This window comes from Polypterus senegalus, chromosome 4 (genome assembly GCF_016835505.1).
Source record: "Polypterus senegalus isolate Bchr_013 chromosome 4, ASM1683550v1, whole genome shotgun sequence".
In the NCBI taxonomy this organism is placed as follows: Eukaryota; Metazoa; Chordata; class Cladistia; order Polypteriformes; family Polypteridae; genus Polypterus; species Polypterus senegalus.
The window spans coordinates 214,961,237-214,980,377 of record NC_053157.1 but is presented as its reverse complement, the minus strand read 5'-3'; the positions used below and the strand labels follow the sequence as shown (position 1 = coordinate 214,980,377).

General features: G+C 37.6%; 1 protein-coding gene across 1 annotated transcript in view; it reads right to left on the bottom strand.

Annotated features, from left to right (window-relative positions):
• dnaaf9 (dynein axonemal assembly factor 9) overlaps positions 1 to 19,141 on the bottom strand; it is a 179,419-nt gene that overhangs the window by 56,239 nt on the left and 104,039 nt on the right. The window contains exon 23 of the mRNA XM_039751936.1: positions 2,017 to 2,108. Within this exon, the coding sequence (XP_039607870.1) occupies positions 2,017 to 2,108 (92 nt within the window). The remainder of the gene's footprint in view (positions 1 to 2,016; positions 2,109 to 19,141) is intronic.

The window sequence follows — 19,141 nt, the reverse complement described above, 5'->3', positions numbered from 1 at the left end:
TCAACGTGGCTCACAGCTGGGTTTGGACCGCAGCACAGACCAAAGTGAATGAGTATGTGTTTGATGAGCTGTTTGATTTGGCAGGCAGTGGTCTGAAGTGCGTTCCTGAGCACGTGGGAGGAGGGGTAGAGGTTCTGGGCGGGGCTTCGTTGTTCCTTTCGCATGGTTTTTCATGGTGGACGCGGTCGGGTGTCGAAACCGAAAAGAATAATGAAAAGTCAATGTGGCTTAGGCGTGCATATGGACTCCTAGCACAGACAAAAGGGGCTAACTGGGTGGTCGGTGAGTTTTTGCGTCCGGACACATGGGCAGGCAGTGTGAATGCCTAGAGAGCCACAGTAGAAAAAGGAGTATTACTGGGCAGGGAAACGTCTTCCGTATTTCTGCAGGAGCATCTAAGAAGACGCATGTTCGCATGCGAATTGCTGTATGTAGCGTGTAAAACAGTTTGCTATGGTGCACGCGATCATGCGTCATAACCGAAAACTCGGTTTTTAAAGACTGCTTACTTCATTGTGTTGTAACCTCAGTTGTAAAGGATTGTTTTAAAGATCCCATGGGATACCCCTCGCAAACCGTTTTACACGCTGCATATGGCGATTTACCTCCGCGAGAAACATGCCTCTATGAACATTCAACGTGCAGGTGCATGTGGCCTCTACGACAGACTAATATAAATGACGCTGTTTCTTCTGTGTCGTCGCGTCCGAGTTGGTGGGCGTGGCTCTGCGAGTTATCGTCGTATCCAATGGTCTTGAAGTTGGTGGGCGTGGCTCCTTCCTGCGTGCACCATCGGTGTCTTACTTGTCGGCGGCTCAGTCAATCCACGCCCCTTCCGGCGTGCTTTCCATTGTTGTCTTGCCTTAGTGAATTATATATATAGATTCTGGCTGAAGACTAGAAAACATTCATTGACAAAAATAAGCAATAACAGAGGAAATTAGAAAGAGGACAAAAACTCTTTCATAGTACTTTCAGTAATTAATCTTTGTGTCAGTGAATAAGCACTGTCTGGCAGAAGAAGCCATATTTCAAGGAGGGAATTGCATAGCCTGCAGTCTTATGCCAGAAGGACTCACACCCAAGGACAAAGGACTATGTAACAAAGACCAAGAGTGTAGTACACTTTAAGCAAAATTGTTCACTTGAACTCTGAGACATGCAACACCATATAGCATCAGACATCATTTTGAAACATTTTGTTTTCTAAAACTACTTATGGCAAGATAAATTAAAACTCTAGCTGGTAAACAGCTATCTAAGTCTGTTCTTTGTCAAATCTGATTATTGTACTGCAACATGGTAATTAATAACTATGTCAGATACACTTCTAATTTTAAAAGGATTTTAACTAATTTGGAAACAATACACATTTGAGTTCAGTATAACCATTTGGCCCACTCTACATTACTAATCCATTGTTTTTAGTAAGTGTGCTTCAGGTATCTCATTACAAGGCTAATGACTGGGAAGTCCTTTTACAGTGAAAGGCACGGAAAACAAAATGGAAGCCTTACAGGATTGTAAAAAAAAAAAAAAGGACAATAATTAATCGATTAGTATCAGTACATCAATTTCTCATCTCTTACCAATATTTTCCTACAATATACTCCACAACCTGAACCTTAACACCATGAACACAAGAAATAGGTTTAACCATAAGTAACACTAATTATGTTTTTCTTTGGAATGAAAAAACAAAACTCATAAAGAATCACAGAGAACACTGGTACAGGGAAAGAAGGGAGACACACTAATGTACCTTCCAAAAAGAAGCAAAGTGCAAATGTAGGCTGGTAAGGAGATGCTTACCAACATCATTAATAAGGGACTTCTCAAAGTAACAAGTACAATAGAAAAGAAATCTGGCTAGTTTTAGTCATTAGACATCTACACAAATGGAGGAGCTGCAAACACAAACCTCATGTGGCACACAGATTGCAAGCAAGACTTTATAAATGACTGAGAAAACATCTAAATTGAGAAAACTTAAAGCAAGGTAAATGGACAACTCACATAAATCTGTAATCCTCAGAGAGTTGTTCCCTCAGCACAGTCTTTAGAAATACTCCAGAACCTCTGTTCTGCTTCTTCCATGACGGTAAAACCTAAGGCAAGATTTACAAATGAAAACACTTAACTGAACATCTGAAAAGAAAGAAATAATGTTACTACAGCTGCTTCTATGTTTGCTAATACAGTATTCCTCAGGGTCTGAATTTAGTAATAGTTAAATATATAAACAATCAGGTTAAAAAAATGTTAAGGCTAACGTGAGAAGCTCTATTCTCAGAGTAACCCCTGAAAAAATGGTTTAGAAATCTTAAACTATATTACTATAAAAAATCAAGAAGTCTGTATAATCAAAAGAAAGAGCTTTAAGGCAGAGTATAAATGAAGGAAAATAATTTAATATTTTGATTCTAGAATCAAATACCAAAATGCAAATAGACTTGACAGTCTTAATTTTATTATAAGCAATAATGTGAAAAATCTGAGAGTATTGTTTTCAACTACTGAACATCTATTAATGGAATGGTTCCTGAAATCTTTTCAAAGGCTAAAAATAATGATTCTGTGGCATTGCTTGAAGAATAAATGAATATAGAATGAAATATAATACAGACATTAAAAACAAGCCTTTTTCAGTTTCAGTGTGCTTAATATAATTAATGAAACTCCCTTACTAAAACAGGTTTATCTGAATTGAGTAGAATAATTGCTTAGTTAAAACCTTCAACTTACATCCTGATACAGTCCCACATTTCTGATGTGCTAATGTATACAGTACTAGAGATAGCTGTTCATTACATACTGCTATTATCCCAGATTCTTTAAAGACAGCAGCAGTTAAACCACAGCTTAAGAAAAATAATCTTGACCGTTTAATTTTGGACAATTTTAGATCTCTCTCTAACCTAGCTTTATATAGTAATTTTTCAGCAGTTAAATGATTACTTGCATAAAAACTCTACTCAGGAAAAACACTGGTCAAAAGGACTTGAGGCTTACAGCCAACAGACATTACATGACTTCTAATTGTTGGGTATGTCAGACTTGCCAACTGAGGTTGCCGAGCTTATTGGCAGACCATGTCAATTTATATAAATGAAAAATCGTTGGCCATGTTAAATTAAGCTGCATGCAGTCCGCCCAGCACACTTGTGCTTTCTCCTTTTTCTACGTGCTTACAGACTGAGTAGGTGCTGTACAAAGAGTTAACAACTATGATGAGTTCAACTACAATTTTGACCATTATTTATTGCTATTTAGCTGTGATATGTAAAACATGAAACAGACACATTAGCTTGTATTCTGTTTGTGAGATCCAAAACACGTGTTCCTTATCCCTTGACGCTGCATTACATATATCACTGGATGAGCATTAATTGGTTATCAGCTGTCATGCTCAGAGTCTACCTCTACAACTAATGACAAAAAATGAGCAAGTCATGGATTATGAGGAGTGAGTCAATGAGTATGCCACATAATGCGACTATCCTTCAGGGAGTCTGCCACCGACTGCCTTCAACTTGCTGAAACTGGTTAGAATGAAGTGCTCGGTATGTCAGTCTAAACAACTAATTTAAAGGGGCCACGCTATGACAGCTAAGATTACATAAATGAAGGCAGTGCCTGAAAATTGCTCAGAAAGTCATGGCCTTTAGTCTGATGGTAAAAAACAATCTGCTCCAGTAAATTTGGATACCATTAATCACAGAGCACTCTGGAAGACAGAGTGATTATTAACCACCTGTGTCAATGGAGGACTCCTTCTGATAACATCTTAAGCTGGTTTAAGTCTTGCGGAACTGGAAGAAAATTAATAAATGTATTATTATGGAGATCCATTAAGTCATATATGCTGTGCCATATGGGTAATTTCTGCCCTGGCTGTTATTCTCAATCTAATGCTGCCATGAGGGCATATTATTTACAAAAACACAAGTTGAAATGCCACAGCTACATGGACGACACAGAATTGCCAGTTCCAAATGACCCTGATGCTCTAAGCACTCTGTTCCAGTGCCTTATATTACAGAATGGATGTGCATTATTTTCCTTAAAATAAATAAGAAAAAGAAAAAAAAAAATTTTTAGCTGTTGGCAGAAATAAGAAAATGAGCATCTTAGATATAAACTAGATAATTTTGCTTTACAATTAAGGGCAGAAGAAAATAATCTAATAATATTTCCGATTTCGGCTTAAACTTCAAAACACCATAACCACATTTCTAAAACTGAATTTGTTATTTTAAAAAACATTTCAAATTTTGTCAGAGATCTGACTTTTGAAAATACTTAAAAGTTAACATTTGCTTTTTTTTTTTTTAAGATGATACTGTAATGCACTCCAAACAGGGCAACCTAAGAAAGACAGATCATAAACAAAAAATGTAATCTGGGCACATCTTGCCAGTCTTAGTATCAATTCACTGCTAGCAGGTGTCTTTAACAACTGATTTGCTGGTTGCTGTTGTCTTTTACAACTGATTTTTAAAATACTTTAAATATGGCTTTGTATAGACTGTATGTATGGCTTTAAAAAAAATTTACTCCTTTTTGTATTATGGAGTGTTTGTTCCCCTACATTCCTAATAGTAACTTTAGACTCTCAAGAAATTGTTTTGCTTATTGTTCCAAGAGCCAAGTATAAAAGAACCGAAAATGCTGCCACTATGCACCAAATATCTGGCATGCTATACCAACAGATATGCTGAACAAGTGGAACATGTAAAAATACTTCTTCGATTTGTCTTTTCATAATTCCTTTTAGTCCACTGGCTGCAATAAATCATACTAGGAACTGCAATATCAAATAATTAAAAGATTTACATCAGTCACTACTCAAAAAACATTATTCTCACATTACTACAGTGGCATCCTATGTCACAGACTCCCAAGAAAGCTCTTAAGCCACTTTTGATGTTGGAGGAATATAGAGGACTAGCAAAATACCCGCGCTTCGCAGCGGAGGAGTAGTGTGTTAAAGAAGCAATGAAAAGAAAAGGAAACATTTTGAAAATAACGTAACATGATTGTCAATGTAATTGTTTTGTCACTGTTGTGAGTGATGAGTGTTGCTGTCATATATATATATTTTATATATATATATATATATATATCATATATATATACATACATATATATATATATCTACATATATACACATACATATACATACACACATACATACACACACACATATATATATATATATATATATATACATACATACACACACACATATATAAACATTTATATATATACATATACACACATATCTACATATATACACACACAGCTATTTCGTATGAGTGCAATACACTGCTTGTTAAAACGGATAACTCCCGCTCTTACGTGCAAGTCTGCGTGGATATTATGAACTATCGTATTTGTTCAAGTTCTATTAAAATTTTAAATAGAAGGAATTTTTATTTAGTCAACAGAAATATCTTTGGTAGGAATGGTAAAAACAGACAGGAATATTATTCCTGAATAAATCAACTCAAACCTTAAACAACTTATAATATTTTGCTCTCCATAAAAATATATCCTGTCAAAATTATACAAATTCAAATATGAACATGCTTTATAACAAAACCTGGAAATATAAATAAAATGTGTTCCTTTAAGCAATAACAAATCAAATCATTCAGTTGTCTTTGCTCATATGTCATTTTAGAGCATCTTTTTTTGACAACAAGTTCGTTTATGTTTGGTGTGAGGTTCTGTGTTGTGGAGATTCTCAGGATGGATTGCAGGTGCTCATCAGTGAGGCGACTCCTGTGTGCTGTTTTGTTAGTCTTCATCACTGAGAAGAGCTTCTCACACAGATATGTGGTACCAAACATGCACAAGGTTCGAGCCGCATGTAGACGGACTTTTTTTGTTCTTCAAAGTCACCAAAGCGCCGTGCAAACTCAGTGCACTCAGTTTATCAGCAAAGTGCGTATTTGGGAACACCGTAGTGACGACTTGGTTCAACATTACTTGGCAACAGGGAAAGTGGGGCAAGTTGCACTGGTGCATTTGTGTCTCCCATAAAAGTAGCTTCACTTGAAATCACTTTGTGATTGTGCACGGGTAAAAACGTCCGCTGAAGTGTCAGATTCTTATTTAATTCTTCTGCTTTCTGTATCTTCTGCATTGCATTCAGGTCTTTCAGGTTACCCTGATGTTTTGTCTCATAGTGCCGTCTTAGATTAAATTCTGTAATTACAGCCACATTAGCTCCACAAATGAGACACACGGGTTCAGTAAACATATACTCAGCCTCCCATCGGTTTTAAAGGCTCTATTTTCAGAATCAACTTTTCTCTTCAGCATCGTGTGAGCTAGCCGCAATAACTTGCAGCATCATAAGGTAGACTTGATTACGCGGTAAGTGTGTGGCAAGGCAGCTGAAGCGCTGCATTATGGGATCTGTAGTTTATTGTGTTACCAGCGCTTCATATACCCGGGCCATTAATAACAATAATACAGTATATAAAATGATCTCGCGCCCTTGAGTTTGACACATATGGACTAAATAGAACTTGAAAAGATATATTTTTCAAATGTGATCGCGCAATTCAGATAGAGTTGACGCACACTACAGCCTGCATGCCTCAATAAGTCATCCTCCCCTCGCTCTTACTTTTTACCGTTCATCTAATGAATACACTGAGTATGGCTTTACCAAAACAATCATTGATGGCGAATAAAGTATCCATTATTCGAGTATGTAGATCGGGATATATATATACATATATATATACCAGCGTATCGCAGCGAGAAGTAGTGTGTTAAAAAGCTAGAAAAGAAAAGGGAACATTTTAAAAATAGCGTAACATGACTGTCAATATACAGTATTTGTTTTGTGAGTGTTACTGAGTGTTGCTGTCATCAAGGATTTGATTATCATTATTTCTTTCAATCAGGTTCGTATTTGTAGGATGTGTTGTGTTCAAGTTACATTCCGTGTTTGTCAATCGTTGTAAAGATGACAGGTTTCATTCATCGATTCGTTTCTTACTGCATCAATAAACAGCTCGTCTTCTTCTTTATCTGAGACCTGACACACTGCATGCACTGGTTTTTTTTACACTGTCTTCCTTTAGCGGGACATTGACTTTTCCACCATGTGCTTTGTTTCGCAATAGCTGGATTTATGAATATGCTTGTATGAATCAGGCGCTTCATATTTTTTGCTGCCTTTTCAATTGTGTAATTCGGTTTTTGTTCAGCGCTCTTTGGAACTGTTGCTTTTTGGCTGTACACTGCATCAGTTCACATGAGCGCTTCGGTGTACATGCATCGAAGGTTCCCAGCTGTGCTGGTGCCATCTTTGCTATGTCCATGGCTGTATTTAATGTTACCTTAGTCCTGGCACTTAAAACTTTCTCTCGCAGTTTCGCTGAGTTTGTGCCAAACACCACCCTGACCATCTCATCTTCCTCTGCATAAGCACAGTCCTTCACCCGTGAATATTTAGTGGGAGTTTGCTATTGGATTGCCGCTGACGGACGGCCTTATATGGGCAGGCACTAAATTACAAACGCCAGCGGCAGCCTGTCTATGAACTTAATTTAAAGTGTAGGTTTACATCGTGCTTTGTTTCCGAAGTAGCAGAACTCATGAATATGGTTGTATATGTCACTCGCTCGCTTCTTATTGTTTCGCTGCCTTCTCAATTATATAATGCATGTTTTCTTCAGCGCTTTTTGGAGGTCTTCCTGGTTTTCTATGTACTGCGTGATTACGTGGGATGCGTGATGATGTCACACGAAACTCCACCCTCACGGCGTTCAAGCTCATCTCCATTACAGTAAATGGAGAAAAACAGCTTCCAGTTATGACCATTACGCGTAGAATTTTGAAATGAAACCTGCCCAACTTTTGTAAGGAAGCTGTAAGGAATGAACCTGCCAAATTTCAGCCTTCCTCCTACACGGGAAGTTGGAGAATTAGTGATGAGTCAGTGAGTGAGTGAGTGAGTGAGGGCTTTGCCTTTTATTAGTATAGATACATCTATTGATAAGACCTGCTGTTTCCAATCTTCTAGGATAGTGCATCATAACAGTAATAAACAACATTATTATATTCATGGATTTATGAATGCCACTAGGGAGCTAGGAGTCTTTCGGCCTTGGAACCATTAGAGGCTTATTTTCTCCAGCATCCTATAGGATAAAAGTTTTGGTTTCTCTTCTCCATGGATATCTGATTAAAGTATCAGACTCTGGTGTTTGCCATTGCAATTATTAGAAACTTAAAAACTAGGTTTAGTTAACAGAAGCAGAATTCACTTTATTGGTCATGTACACTAATGTGTACGAGGAATTTGTCTTGATAGTACTGGCAATGTACAAGAACAACAAAGAATACAAAACAAATGTAGGAAGATAAAATATGATGCAGCATACAAAGGCAATGCAAAACAAAATAAAGAGAGAAGGATTAAAATGTCAAGGTAATCAAGCTTGCTATATATATATATATATATAAATTATATATATATATTACTATAAAAATACCCGCACTTGCAGCAGAGAAGTAGTGTGTTAAAGAAGTAATGAAAAAGAAAAGGAGACATTTTAATAATAACATAACATGATTGACAATGTAATTGTTTTGTCATTGTCATGAGTGTTGCTGTCATATATATAAACAAACAAACAAAGACCAAGATCTAAATGATGATCTCTTTAGTTAATTTAAAGCACAACAATTTATTTAGTATGAATGTCTGTTCTGAGGTGTGACTGGAGTACTACAGTCTTCAGTAGTATAAGCCTGGAGGAGATTCTTAATGCAATGCCTATGTTTTAGCTGTCTCTCTACTGCCATCTAGTGCATCTTCTAATTAATTCACGGACAAACAAAGATCAAGATCCAAATGAAGATTATATATAGATATATATATATATATATATATATACTGCTCAAAAGAATTAAAGGAACACTTTTAATCAGAGTATAGCATAAAGTCAATGAAACTTATGGGATATTAATCTGGTCAGTTAGGTAGCAGAGGGGTTGTTAATCAGTTTCAGCTGCTGTGGTGTTAATGAAATTAACAACAGATGCACTAGAGGGGCAACAATGAGATGACCCCCAAAACAGGAATGGTTTAACAGGTGGAGGCCACTGACATTTTTCCCTCCTCATCTTTGCTGACTGTTTCTTCACTAGTTTTGCATTTGGCTACAGTCAGTGTCACTACTGGTAGCATGAGGCGATACCTGGACCCTACAGAGGTTGCACAGGTAGTCCAACTTCTCCAGGATGGCACATCAATACGTGTCATTGCCAGAAGGTTTGCTGTGTCTCCCTGCACAGTCTCAAGGGCATGGAGGAGATTCTAGGAGACAAGCAGTTACTCTAGGAGAGCTGGAGAGGGCCATAGAAGGTCCATAACCCATCAGCAGGACCAGTATCTGCTCCTTTGGGCAAGGAGGAACAGGATGAGCACTGCCAGAGCCCTACAAAATGACCTCCAGCAGGCCACTGGTGTGAATGTCTCTGACCAAACAACCAGAAAGACTTCATGAGGGTGACCCAAGGGCCCCATGTCCTCTAATGGGCCCTGAGCTCACTGCCCAGCAGCATGCAGCTCGATTGGCATTCGCCATAGAATACCAAAATTGGCAGATGCACCACTGGTGCCCTGTGCTTTTTACAGATGAGAGCAGGTTCACCCTGAGCACGTGACATAAGTGAAAGGGTCTGGAGAAGCCATGGAGAACATTATGCTGCCTGTAACATCATTCAGCATGAGCAGTTTGGTGGTGGGTTAATGTTTGTCTGGGGAGGCATATCCATGGAGGGTCACACAGACCGCTACAGGCTTGACAAAGGCACCTTGGCTGCCATTAGGTATCAGGATGAAATCCTTGGACCCATTGTCAGACCCTATGCTGGTACAGTGGCTCCTGGTGCACGACAATTCCTGGCCTCATGTGGTGAGAGTATGCAGGCAGTTCCTGGAGGATGAAGGAATTGATACCATTGACTGGCCACCACACTTTCCTGACCTAAATCCAATAGAACACCTCTGGGACATTATGTTTTGGTCCATCCAATGCCACCAGGTTGCACCTCAGACTGTCCAGGAGCTCAGTGATGCCCTGGTCCAGATCTGGGAGGAGATCCCCCACAACACCATCTGTCATCTCATTAGAAGCATGCACCGATGTTGTCAGGCATGTATACAAGAACACAGGGGCCATACAAACTGCTGCGTACAATTTTGAGTTGCTGCAATTAAATTTTGGCAAAATGGACTAGCCTGCCACATAATTTTTTCACTCTGATTTTGGGGCGTCTTTGAATTCAGGGCTCTGTAGGTTGATCATTTTCATTTCTATCAAACGATGTGGCATCCTTTCGTTCCTAACACATTACCCAGTCTATATCAGTATAGATATCCAGGAGAATTTCTTTTTCCCTTTGAGATCTTATGTGTTTTCAAAGTGTTCCTTTAATTTTTTTGAGCAGTTTATATATTTATATATATTTATATATATATACGAGGTGTGGCAGAAAAGTAATGAGACTGGCAACACTGCAAGCGATCTGGCAGTGCTGCGCTGTTGTCCTTGAGCACGTGTATCAGTACCCTCCCATAGCTCAGTACGAGATTTTTGTGACTGCTATTAGCGAAGTTGTGTTTTTGTTTTTTGTGTCACGCAAAATGGAACAGCGAAATTTGGAGCAACTTTGTGCCATTAAATTTTGTGTTAAGCTTGGAGAATCGGCAAGTGTGGCCCCTCTGCTACCTAACTGACCAGATTAATATCCCATAAGTTTCATTGACTTTATGCTATACTCTGATTAAAAAGTGTTCCTTTAATTCTTTTGAGCAGTATATATATATCTCTATATATAATCTTCATTTGGATCTTGATCTTTGTTTGTCCGTGAATTAATTAGAAGATGCACTAGATGGCAGTAGAGAGACAGCTAAAACATAGGCATTGCATTAAGAATCTCCTAAAGGCTTATACTACTGAAGACTGTAGTACTCCAGTCACACCTCAGAACAGACATTCATACTAAATAAATTGTTGTGCTTTAAATTAACTAAAGAGATCATCATTTAGATCTTGGTCTTTGTTTGTTTGTTTATATATATGACAGCAACACTCATGACAATGACAAAACAATTACATTGTCAATCATGTTATGTTATTATTAAAATGTTTCCTTTTCTTTTTCATTACTTCTTTAACACACTACTTCTCTGCTGCGAAGTGCGGGTATTTTTATAGTTATATATATATATAATTTATATATATATATATATATAGCAAGCTTGATTACCTTGACATTTTAATCCTTCTCTCTTTATTTTGTTTTGCATTGCCTTTGTATGCTGCATCATATTTTATCTTCCTACATTTGTTTTGTATTCTTTGTTGTTCTTGTACATTGCCAGTAGTTTTAAAGTTTCTAATAATTGCAATGGCAAACACCAGAGTCTGATACTTTAATCAGATATCCATGGAGGAGAAGAGAAACCAAAACTTTTATCCTATAGGATGCTGGAGAAAATAAGCCTCTAATGGTTCCAAGGCCGAAAGACTCCTAGCTCCCTAGTGGCATTCATAAATCCATGAATATAATAATGTTGTTTATTACTGTTATGATGCACTATCCTAGAAGATTGGAAACAGCAGGTCTTATCAATAGATGTATCTATACTAATAAAAGGCAAAGCCCTCACTCACTCACTCACTGACTCATCACTAATTCTCCAACTTCCCGTGTGGGAGGAAGGCTGAAATTTGGCAGGTTCATTCCTTACAGCTTCCTTACAAAAGTTGGGCAGGTTTCATTTCAAAATTCTACACGTAATGGTCATAACTGGAAGCTGTTTTTCTCCATTTACTGTAATGGAGATGAGCTTGAACGCTGTGAGGGTGGAGTTTCGTGTGACATCATCACGCATCCCACGTAATCACGCAGTACATAGAAAACCAGGAAGACCTCCAAAAAGCGCTGAAGAAAACATGCATTATATAATTGAGAAGGCAGCGAAACAATAAGAAGCGAGCGAGTGACATATACAACCATATTCATGAGTTCTGCTACTTAGGAAACAAAGCACGATGTAAACCTACACTTTAAATTAAGTTCATAGACAGGCTGCCGCTGGCGTTTGTAATTTAGTGCCTGCCCATATAAGGCCGTCCGTCAGCGGCAATCCAATAGCAAACTCCACTAAATATTCACGGGTGAAGGACTGTGCTTATGCAGAGGAAGATGAGATGGTCAGGGTGGTGTTTGGCACAAACTCAGCGAAACTGCGAGAGAAAGTTTTAAGTGCCAGGACTAAGGTAACATTAAATACAGCCATGGACATAGCACAAGATGGCACCAGCACAGCTGGGAACCTTCGATGCATGTACACCGAGCGGCTCATGTGAACTGATGCAGTGTACATCCAAAAAGCAACAGTTCCAAAGAGTGCTGAACAAAAACCGAATTACATAATTGAAAAGGCAGCAAAAAATATGAAGCGTCTGATACATACAAGCATATTCATAAATCCAGCTACTGCGGAAACAAAGCACATGGTGGAAAAAGTCAATGTCCCGCTAAAGGAAGACAGTGTAAAAAAACCCGTGCATGCAGTGTGTCAGGTCTCAGATAAAGAAGAAGACGAGCTGTTTATTGATGCAGTAAGAAACGAATCGATGAATGAAACCTGTCATCTTTACAACGATTGACAAACACGGAATGTAACTTGAACACAACACATCCTACAAATACGAACCTGATTGAAAGAAATAATGATAATCAAATCCTTGATGACAGCAACACTCAGTAACACTCACAAAACAAATACTGTATATTGACAGTCATGTTACGTTATTTTTAAAATGTTCCCTTTTCTTTTTCTAGCTTTTTTAACACACTACTTCTCCGCTGCGATACGCGGGTATATATATATGTGTATATATATCCCGATCTACATACTCGAATAATGGATACTTTATTCGCCATTAATGATTATTTTGGTAAAGCCATACTCAGTGTATTCATTAGATGAACGGTAAAAAAGTAAGAGCGAGGGAAGGATGACTTATTGAGGCATGCTGGCTGTAGTGCGCGTCAACTCTATCTGAATTGATCTGCGATCACATTTGAAAAAATATATCTTTTCAAGTTCTATTTAGTCCATATGTGTCAAACTCAAGGGGCACGAGATCATTTTATATACTGTATTATTGTTATTAATGGCCCGGGTATATGAAGCGCTGGTAACACAATAAACTACAGATCCCATAATGCAGCGCTTCAGCTGCCTTGCCGAACACTTACCGCGTTAATCAAGTCTAGCTTATGATGCTGCAAGTTATTGCAAAACTAGCTCACACGATGCTGAAGAGAAAAGTTGATTCTGAAAATAGAGCCTTTAAAAACTGATGGGAGGCTGAGTATATGTTTACTGAACCCGTGTGTCTCATTTGTGGAGCTAATGTGGCTGTAATTACAGAATTTAATCTAAGACGGCACTATGAGACAAAACATCAGGGTAACCTGAAAGACCTGAATGCAATGCAGAAGATACAGAAAGCAGAAAAATTAAATAAGAATCTGATACTTCAGCGGACGTTTTTACCCATGCATAATCACAAAATGATTTCAAGTGAAGCTACTTTTATGGGAGACACAAATGCACCAGTGCAACTTGCCCCACTTTCCCTGTTGCCAAGTAATGTTGAACCAAGTCGTCACTACGGTGTTCCCAAATACGCACTTTGCTGATAAACTGAGTGCACTGAGTTTGCACGGCGCTTTGGTGACTTTGAAGAACAAAAAAAGTCCGTCTACATGCGGCTCGAACCTTGTGCATGTTTGGTACCACATATCTGTGTGAGAAGCTCTTCTCAGTCATGAAGACTAACAAAACAGCACACAGGAGTCGCCTCACTGATGAGCACCTGCAATCCATCCTGAGAATCTCCACAACACAGAACCTCACACCAAACATAAACGAACTTGTTGTCAAAAAAAGATGCTAGGCGTCCAGCTCTAAAATGACATATGAGCAAAGACAACTGAATGATTTGATTTGTTATTGCTGAAAGGAACACATTTTATTTATATTTCCAGGTTTTGTTATGCAGCATGTTCATATTTGAATTTGTATAATTTTGACAGGATATATTTTTATGGAGAGCAAAATATTATAAGTTGTTTAAGGTTTGAGTTGATTTATTCAGGAATAATATTCCTGTCCTTTTTTTACCATTCCTACCAAAGATATTTCTGTCGACTAAATAAAAATTCCTTCTATTTAAAATTTAAATAGAACTTGAACAAATACGATAGTTCATAATATCCACGCAGACTTGCACGTAAGAGTTATCCGTTTTAACAAGCAGTGTATTGCACTCATACGAAATAGCTGTGTGTGTATATATGTAGATATGTATGTATATGTATATATATATATGTTTATATATGTGTGTGTGTATGTATATATATATATATGTATTTATTTGTGTGTATGTATGTATGTGTGTATGTATATGTATGTGTATATATGGTGCATCTGCCAATTCTGGTATTCTATGGCGAATGCCAATCGAGCTGCATGCTGCTGGGAAGTGAGCTCAGGGCCCATTAGAGGACATGGGGCACTTGGGTAACCCTCATGAAGTCTTTCTGGTTGTTTGGTCAGAGACATTCACACCAGTGGCCTGCTGGAGGTCATTTTGTAGGGCTCTGGCAGTGCTCATCCTGTTCCTCCTTGCCCAAAGAGCAGATACTGGTCCTGCTGATGGGTTATGGACCTTCTATGGCCATCTCCAGCTCTCCTAGAGTAACTGCTTGTCTCCTAGAATCTCCTCCATGCCCTTGAGACTGTGCAGGGAGACACAGCAAACCTTCTGGCAATGACACGTATTGATGTGCCATCCTGGAGAAGTTGGACTACCTGTGCAACCTCTGTAGGGTCCAGGTATCGCCTCATGCTACCAGTAGTGACACTGACTGTAGCCAAATGCAAAACTAGTGAAGAAACAGTCAGAAAAGATGAAGAGGGAAAAATGTCAGTGGCCTCCACCTGTTAAACCATTCCTGTTTTGGGGGTCATCTCATTGTTGCCTCTCTAGTGCATCTGTTGTTAATTTCATTAACACCACAGCAGCTGAAACTGATTAACAACCCCTCTGCTACCTAACTGACCAGATTAATATCCCATAAGTTTCATTGACTTTATGCTATACTCTGATTAAAAAGTGTTCCTTTAATTCTTTTGAGCAGTATATATATATATATATATATATATATATATCTACTGTATAGCTTATTTAGTGCATGAAACTCCGTCTTTAGCGGTACAGATTTGGGCTGACATTGTACGACTTTGGACAGGCACTTGAGGGGATAAAAAAAAAAAAAAAGATGTTATGAATGGGCACTTTGATGTTCTCATTCCCTACACTTACATGCCTGATGTACACATGGAGCGCACATAAATTGAAGATAAAAGTCGGTCGCCTTAAAAGGCGAGTGCCTCTAGTAATATGATATTTGTAACGTCTAATATGTCTTATTTTCTCTTATTTTGTCTAATATATTGAGTAATACGAGTGTAATGGTGACTAAAGGGTGTTGTTTCATGTCTAGAGGGCTCTAATAATGTTAAAACATATTTAGAAGGTTGTAAACAGGTTTTCTATACTCTAACTGCGAAAATATTCGATTTATAAATAAAGAATCCTACTTCGCGAAAATTCATTTATCACGGTAGAGTCTGGAACGGATTAACCGTGATAAACGCGTTCACTGTATATATATATATATATATATATATATATATATATATATATATATATATATATATATATATATATATATATATATACACACACATATATACATATACATACATACATACATACTGAGTAGAAGCTCAGACCTCATTAGTAAAATTAACTTACATGTGGAGAGAAACAAAAACTGTTTGGGTGACAGGTTGTTTTAGCTTTCACTGAGCGTAGACATTTGCCCGTCTTTCCAACAGGTGATGGCTTGGGTGAGTCAGATCAGCAATTATGCTCCTTACCGTGGACTCGTTTGGCAAGTTACAGCCTACAGTATGATCCACTCACAGGCTTTGATGATGTGTTGCAGATTGGCCTTAGCCTAAGCATTGATAACACCAAACCAGAGTGTTATAGATGAGGTAAGAATGGATTTGATGATGGCTGTGTAGAACTGGACCAATATTGCTTCAGGGAGATTGAACTTCCCGGGCTGATGCAAAAAGAACATTCTCTGATGGGTTATTTTAACAATACATGTCATGTTATTGTCCCACTTAAGGTTTTATGACTGAACAGTACACAGAAAATTAAATGATTGTGTCATCCCAACGACTGATCCATTTAAAGCAAGTGATAGGTGAGTAGGTGTCTGTTTTCTGAAATGTATGATAATTTCCTGGGTTATTTTAATTTAATGTCCATATTATTATGGCTGCAGAGGTTAAAGCTACTGGTTTGTAGTCATTTAGGCCAGTGGCATTTGATTTGCTCTGCTACATGAATGATGGTAGAGTCTTGAAGCAGGTAGGAACAATGCACAGGTCCAGGAAATGTTTGAAAATGTCTGCGAATGCTGTAGACAACTGGTCTGCAAAGTGCCTGAGTGTGGAAAGGAAAATAAGGTCTGGGCTTGCAGCTTTTAAAATATTTTGCTTTTTGAATAAGATGTACAGTAGATTACTTTAAAGTGATGACAAGAAGGGGAACCTGAGAAGTGTAAGGTAGTTACAGTGAGACCATCAGTTAGATTTATGCCCCACTGTCTTTCAAAGAAACTGTAAAAATGATTTAACTGATTAGCCAGACTGGGATCAGCATAACTGCTTCATGTTTGATTCTTATAATTAGCAACCTGTTTAAGGACTCTCCTAACAGATGCACTGTCATTTGCAGACAATTGTTCCTGCAGCAATAGTAATTTAAGTTATGCTTTATTCTTTTAGGTTCTCTTCCATTCGTACTTTTATGTATTTATTTGTTTGTTTATTTGTATTGTTTATTTTCTTCTTAACTTTAATTCTTTTCTTTTTGGAAAACACTTTTACCTATACATTTAATATGAAAGTCTGATATATAAATATTATTGTTTAAGCAAATCAAAGAAGAACAAAACTAGGCAGAAACATTGAGCTGAAGAGCCAGCAGATTAAGTCTTCAGACTGATATAAAAGCCTTCAAAGACATTTAGAAGCTAGTGCCATAAAATAAATAAATAAGGTGACTTTAATTGAACTTGCATGACTAGAACAGAAACACTGCCCTTGGACCCAGAGCAAAGTATTAATGTGGAAAGCTTCATGTTATGGTTTGATTAACAATATTTATTTCAATAAGCATGCTTCATAACAAAGAAACAAACAATGGTGTCAAGATCACGAGAAGCAAAAAGAAAGGTAAAATTAAATGAGCAATATAAAAAAATGAAGAAAAACTACATTAGAACAAAAGAACAGTTAAACCACTACCATAAAAACAATACATGCTGGCTATAATTCTAGACAATTAGTAAAGACGCTTCCTATAACTAGAATATTAGATCACTAGAAAAGCCATTATGGTGTATTTTACAGAGGTTTAATTACCACTCATCTATGTCAAGTACTCTACAAAGTCATTGTGAAAACGCATTTATCCTCTAACATTTAATAACTAGTAGGTCAGTCATTCCAGCTATGAAAACACTACTTTAAGTATACTGGGCAAGTCTCTATCAGCATTGCATACTGCTCTGAGGCTAAGGATCTGCACTGGTATCCTGAAGGTTGCTGGTTCGAAACCCCGTCACTGCCAAGAGAGATCCTACTCTGCTGGGGCCTTGAGCAAGACCCTTAACCTGTAATTGCTCCAGGGGCACTGTACAATGCCTGACCCTGCGCTCTGACCCCACGGGGCATGTGAAAACTAACAAATTTCTAATACAAGAAATTGTATAAGGCGAAATAAAGAAGAAAAAAAAAATTGCCCAAACTCCAACAAACTAGATTGGCAGCACTTGTGATTAGCAATGTTTACACCATTCTATGGATGTTCTGCTGGAATGAGGGTTAAGCTCTGACTGGGTCATTCCTGGACATTAACCTTTTTTATTTTATTCCACTCAAGTGTGGACTTTAAGTATGATTTGGGTCATGGTGCTGTTGAAAAATGAACTGTTTTATAATTTTCAGACATTTTGCTGACTGTAGTAGGTTTTTTTCATCAATATGTTTTTTGCTTCACTCATTCTATCTTTAATCTTAATATTCTTGTTTCATTCCCCCAACAAAGAGCTGTATCCCCAAAAAATGATGCAGTAACCACTATGCTTCACTGTTGGGAAGGTATTCTCAGTTTGATGTGCTGTGGTAGCCTAGTATCAAACACAACACTTTGTCAGCATTGGCATCCAAAATGTTTTGATCTTCTTCTAAATGTTTGGGCCTCTTACATGTCCTTGAGCACATTTTAGCTGATATGTAATGAATGTCTTTCAACGAAGGTTTTCTTTCCTTTTGTCATCCTTTCTTGCAGTCCACATTTATGAAGCATGTGTTCTATTTTCAGAATGGATGAATAGTAATTTTCTCAAGTTAAATAAAGAGAAAACTGAAATTTTAGTGATCAGCAATAATGGATACAATGAGGCTATTAGAAATAAACTGGATACATTAGGATTAAAAGTCAAGACGGAGGTAAAAAGCTTAGGGGTGATTGTTGACTGTAATCTGAATTTTAAATCACATATTAATCAGATCATTAGGACAGCATTTTTCCACTTAAGAAACATAAGTAAAGTTAGACCGCTTATATCACTGAAAGATGCTGAGAAATTAGTTCACGCGTTTGTTTTCAGTCGACTAGATTACTGTAATACACTACTCTCTGGACTACCCAAAAAAGATATAAATCGTTTGCAACTAGTGCAGAATGCAGCTGCTAGAATCCTAACTAGGAAAAGAAAATCCGAACACATTTCTCCAGTTTTAATGTCACTACACTGGTTACCTGTGTCATTCAGAATTGACTTTAAAATTCTGCTTATGGTTTATAAAGCCTTAAATAATCTCGCCCCATCTTATATATCGGAATGTCTGACACCTTATATTCCAAATCGT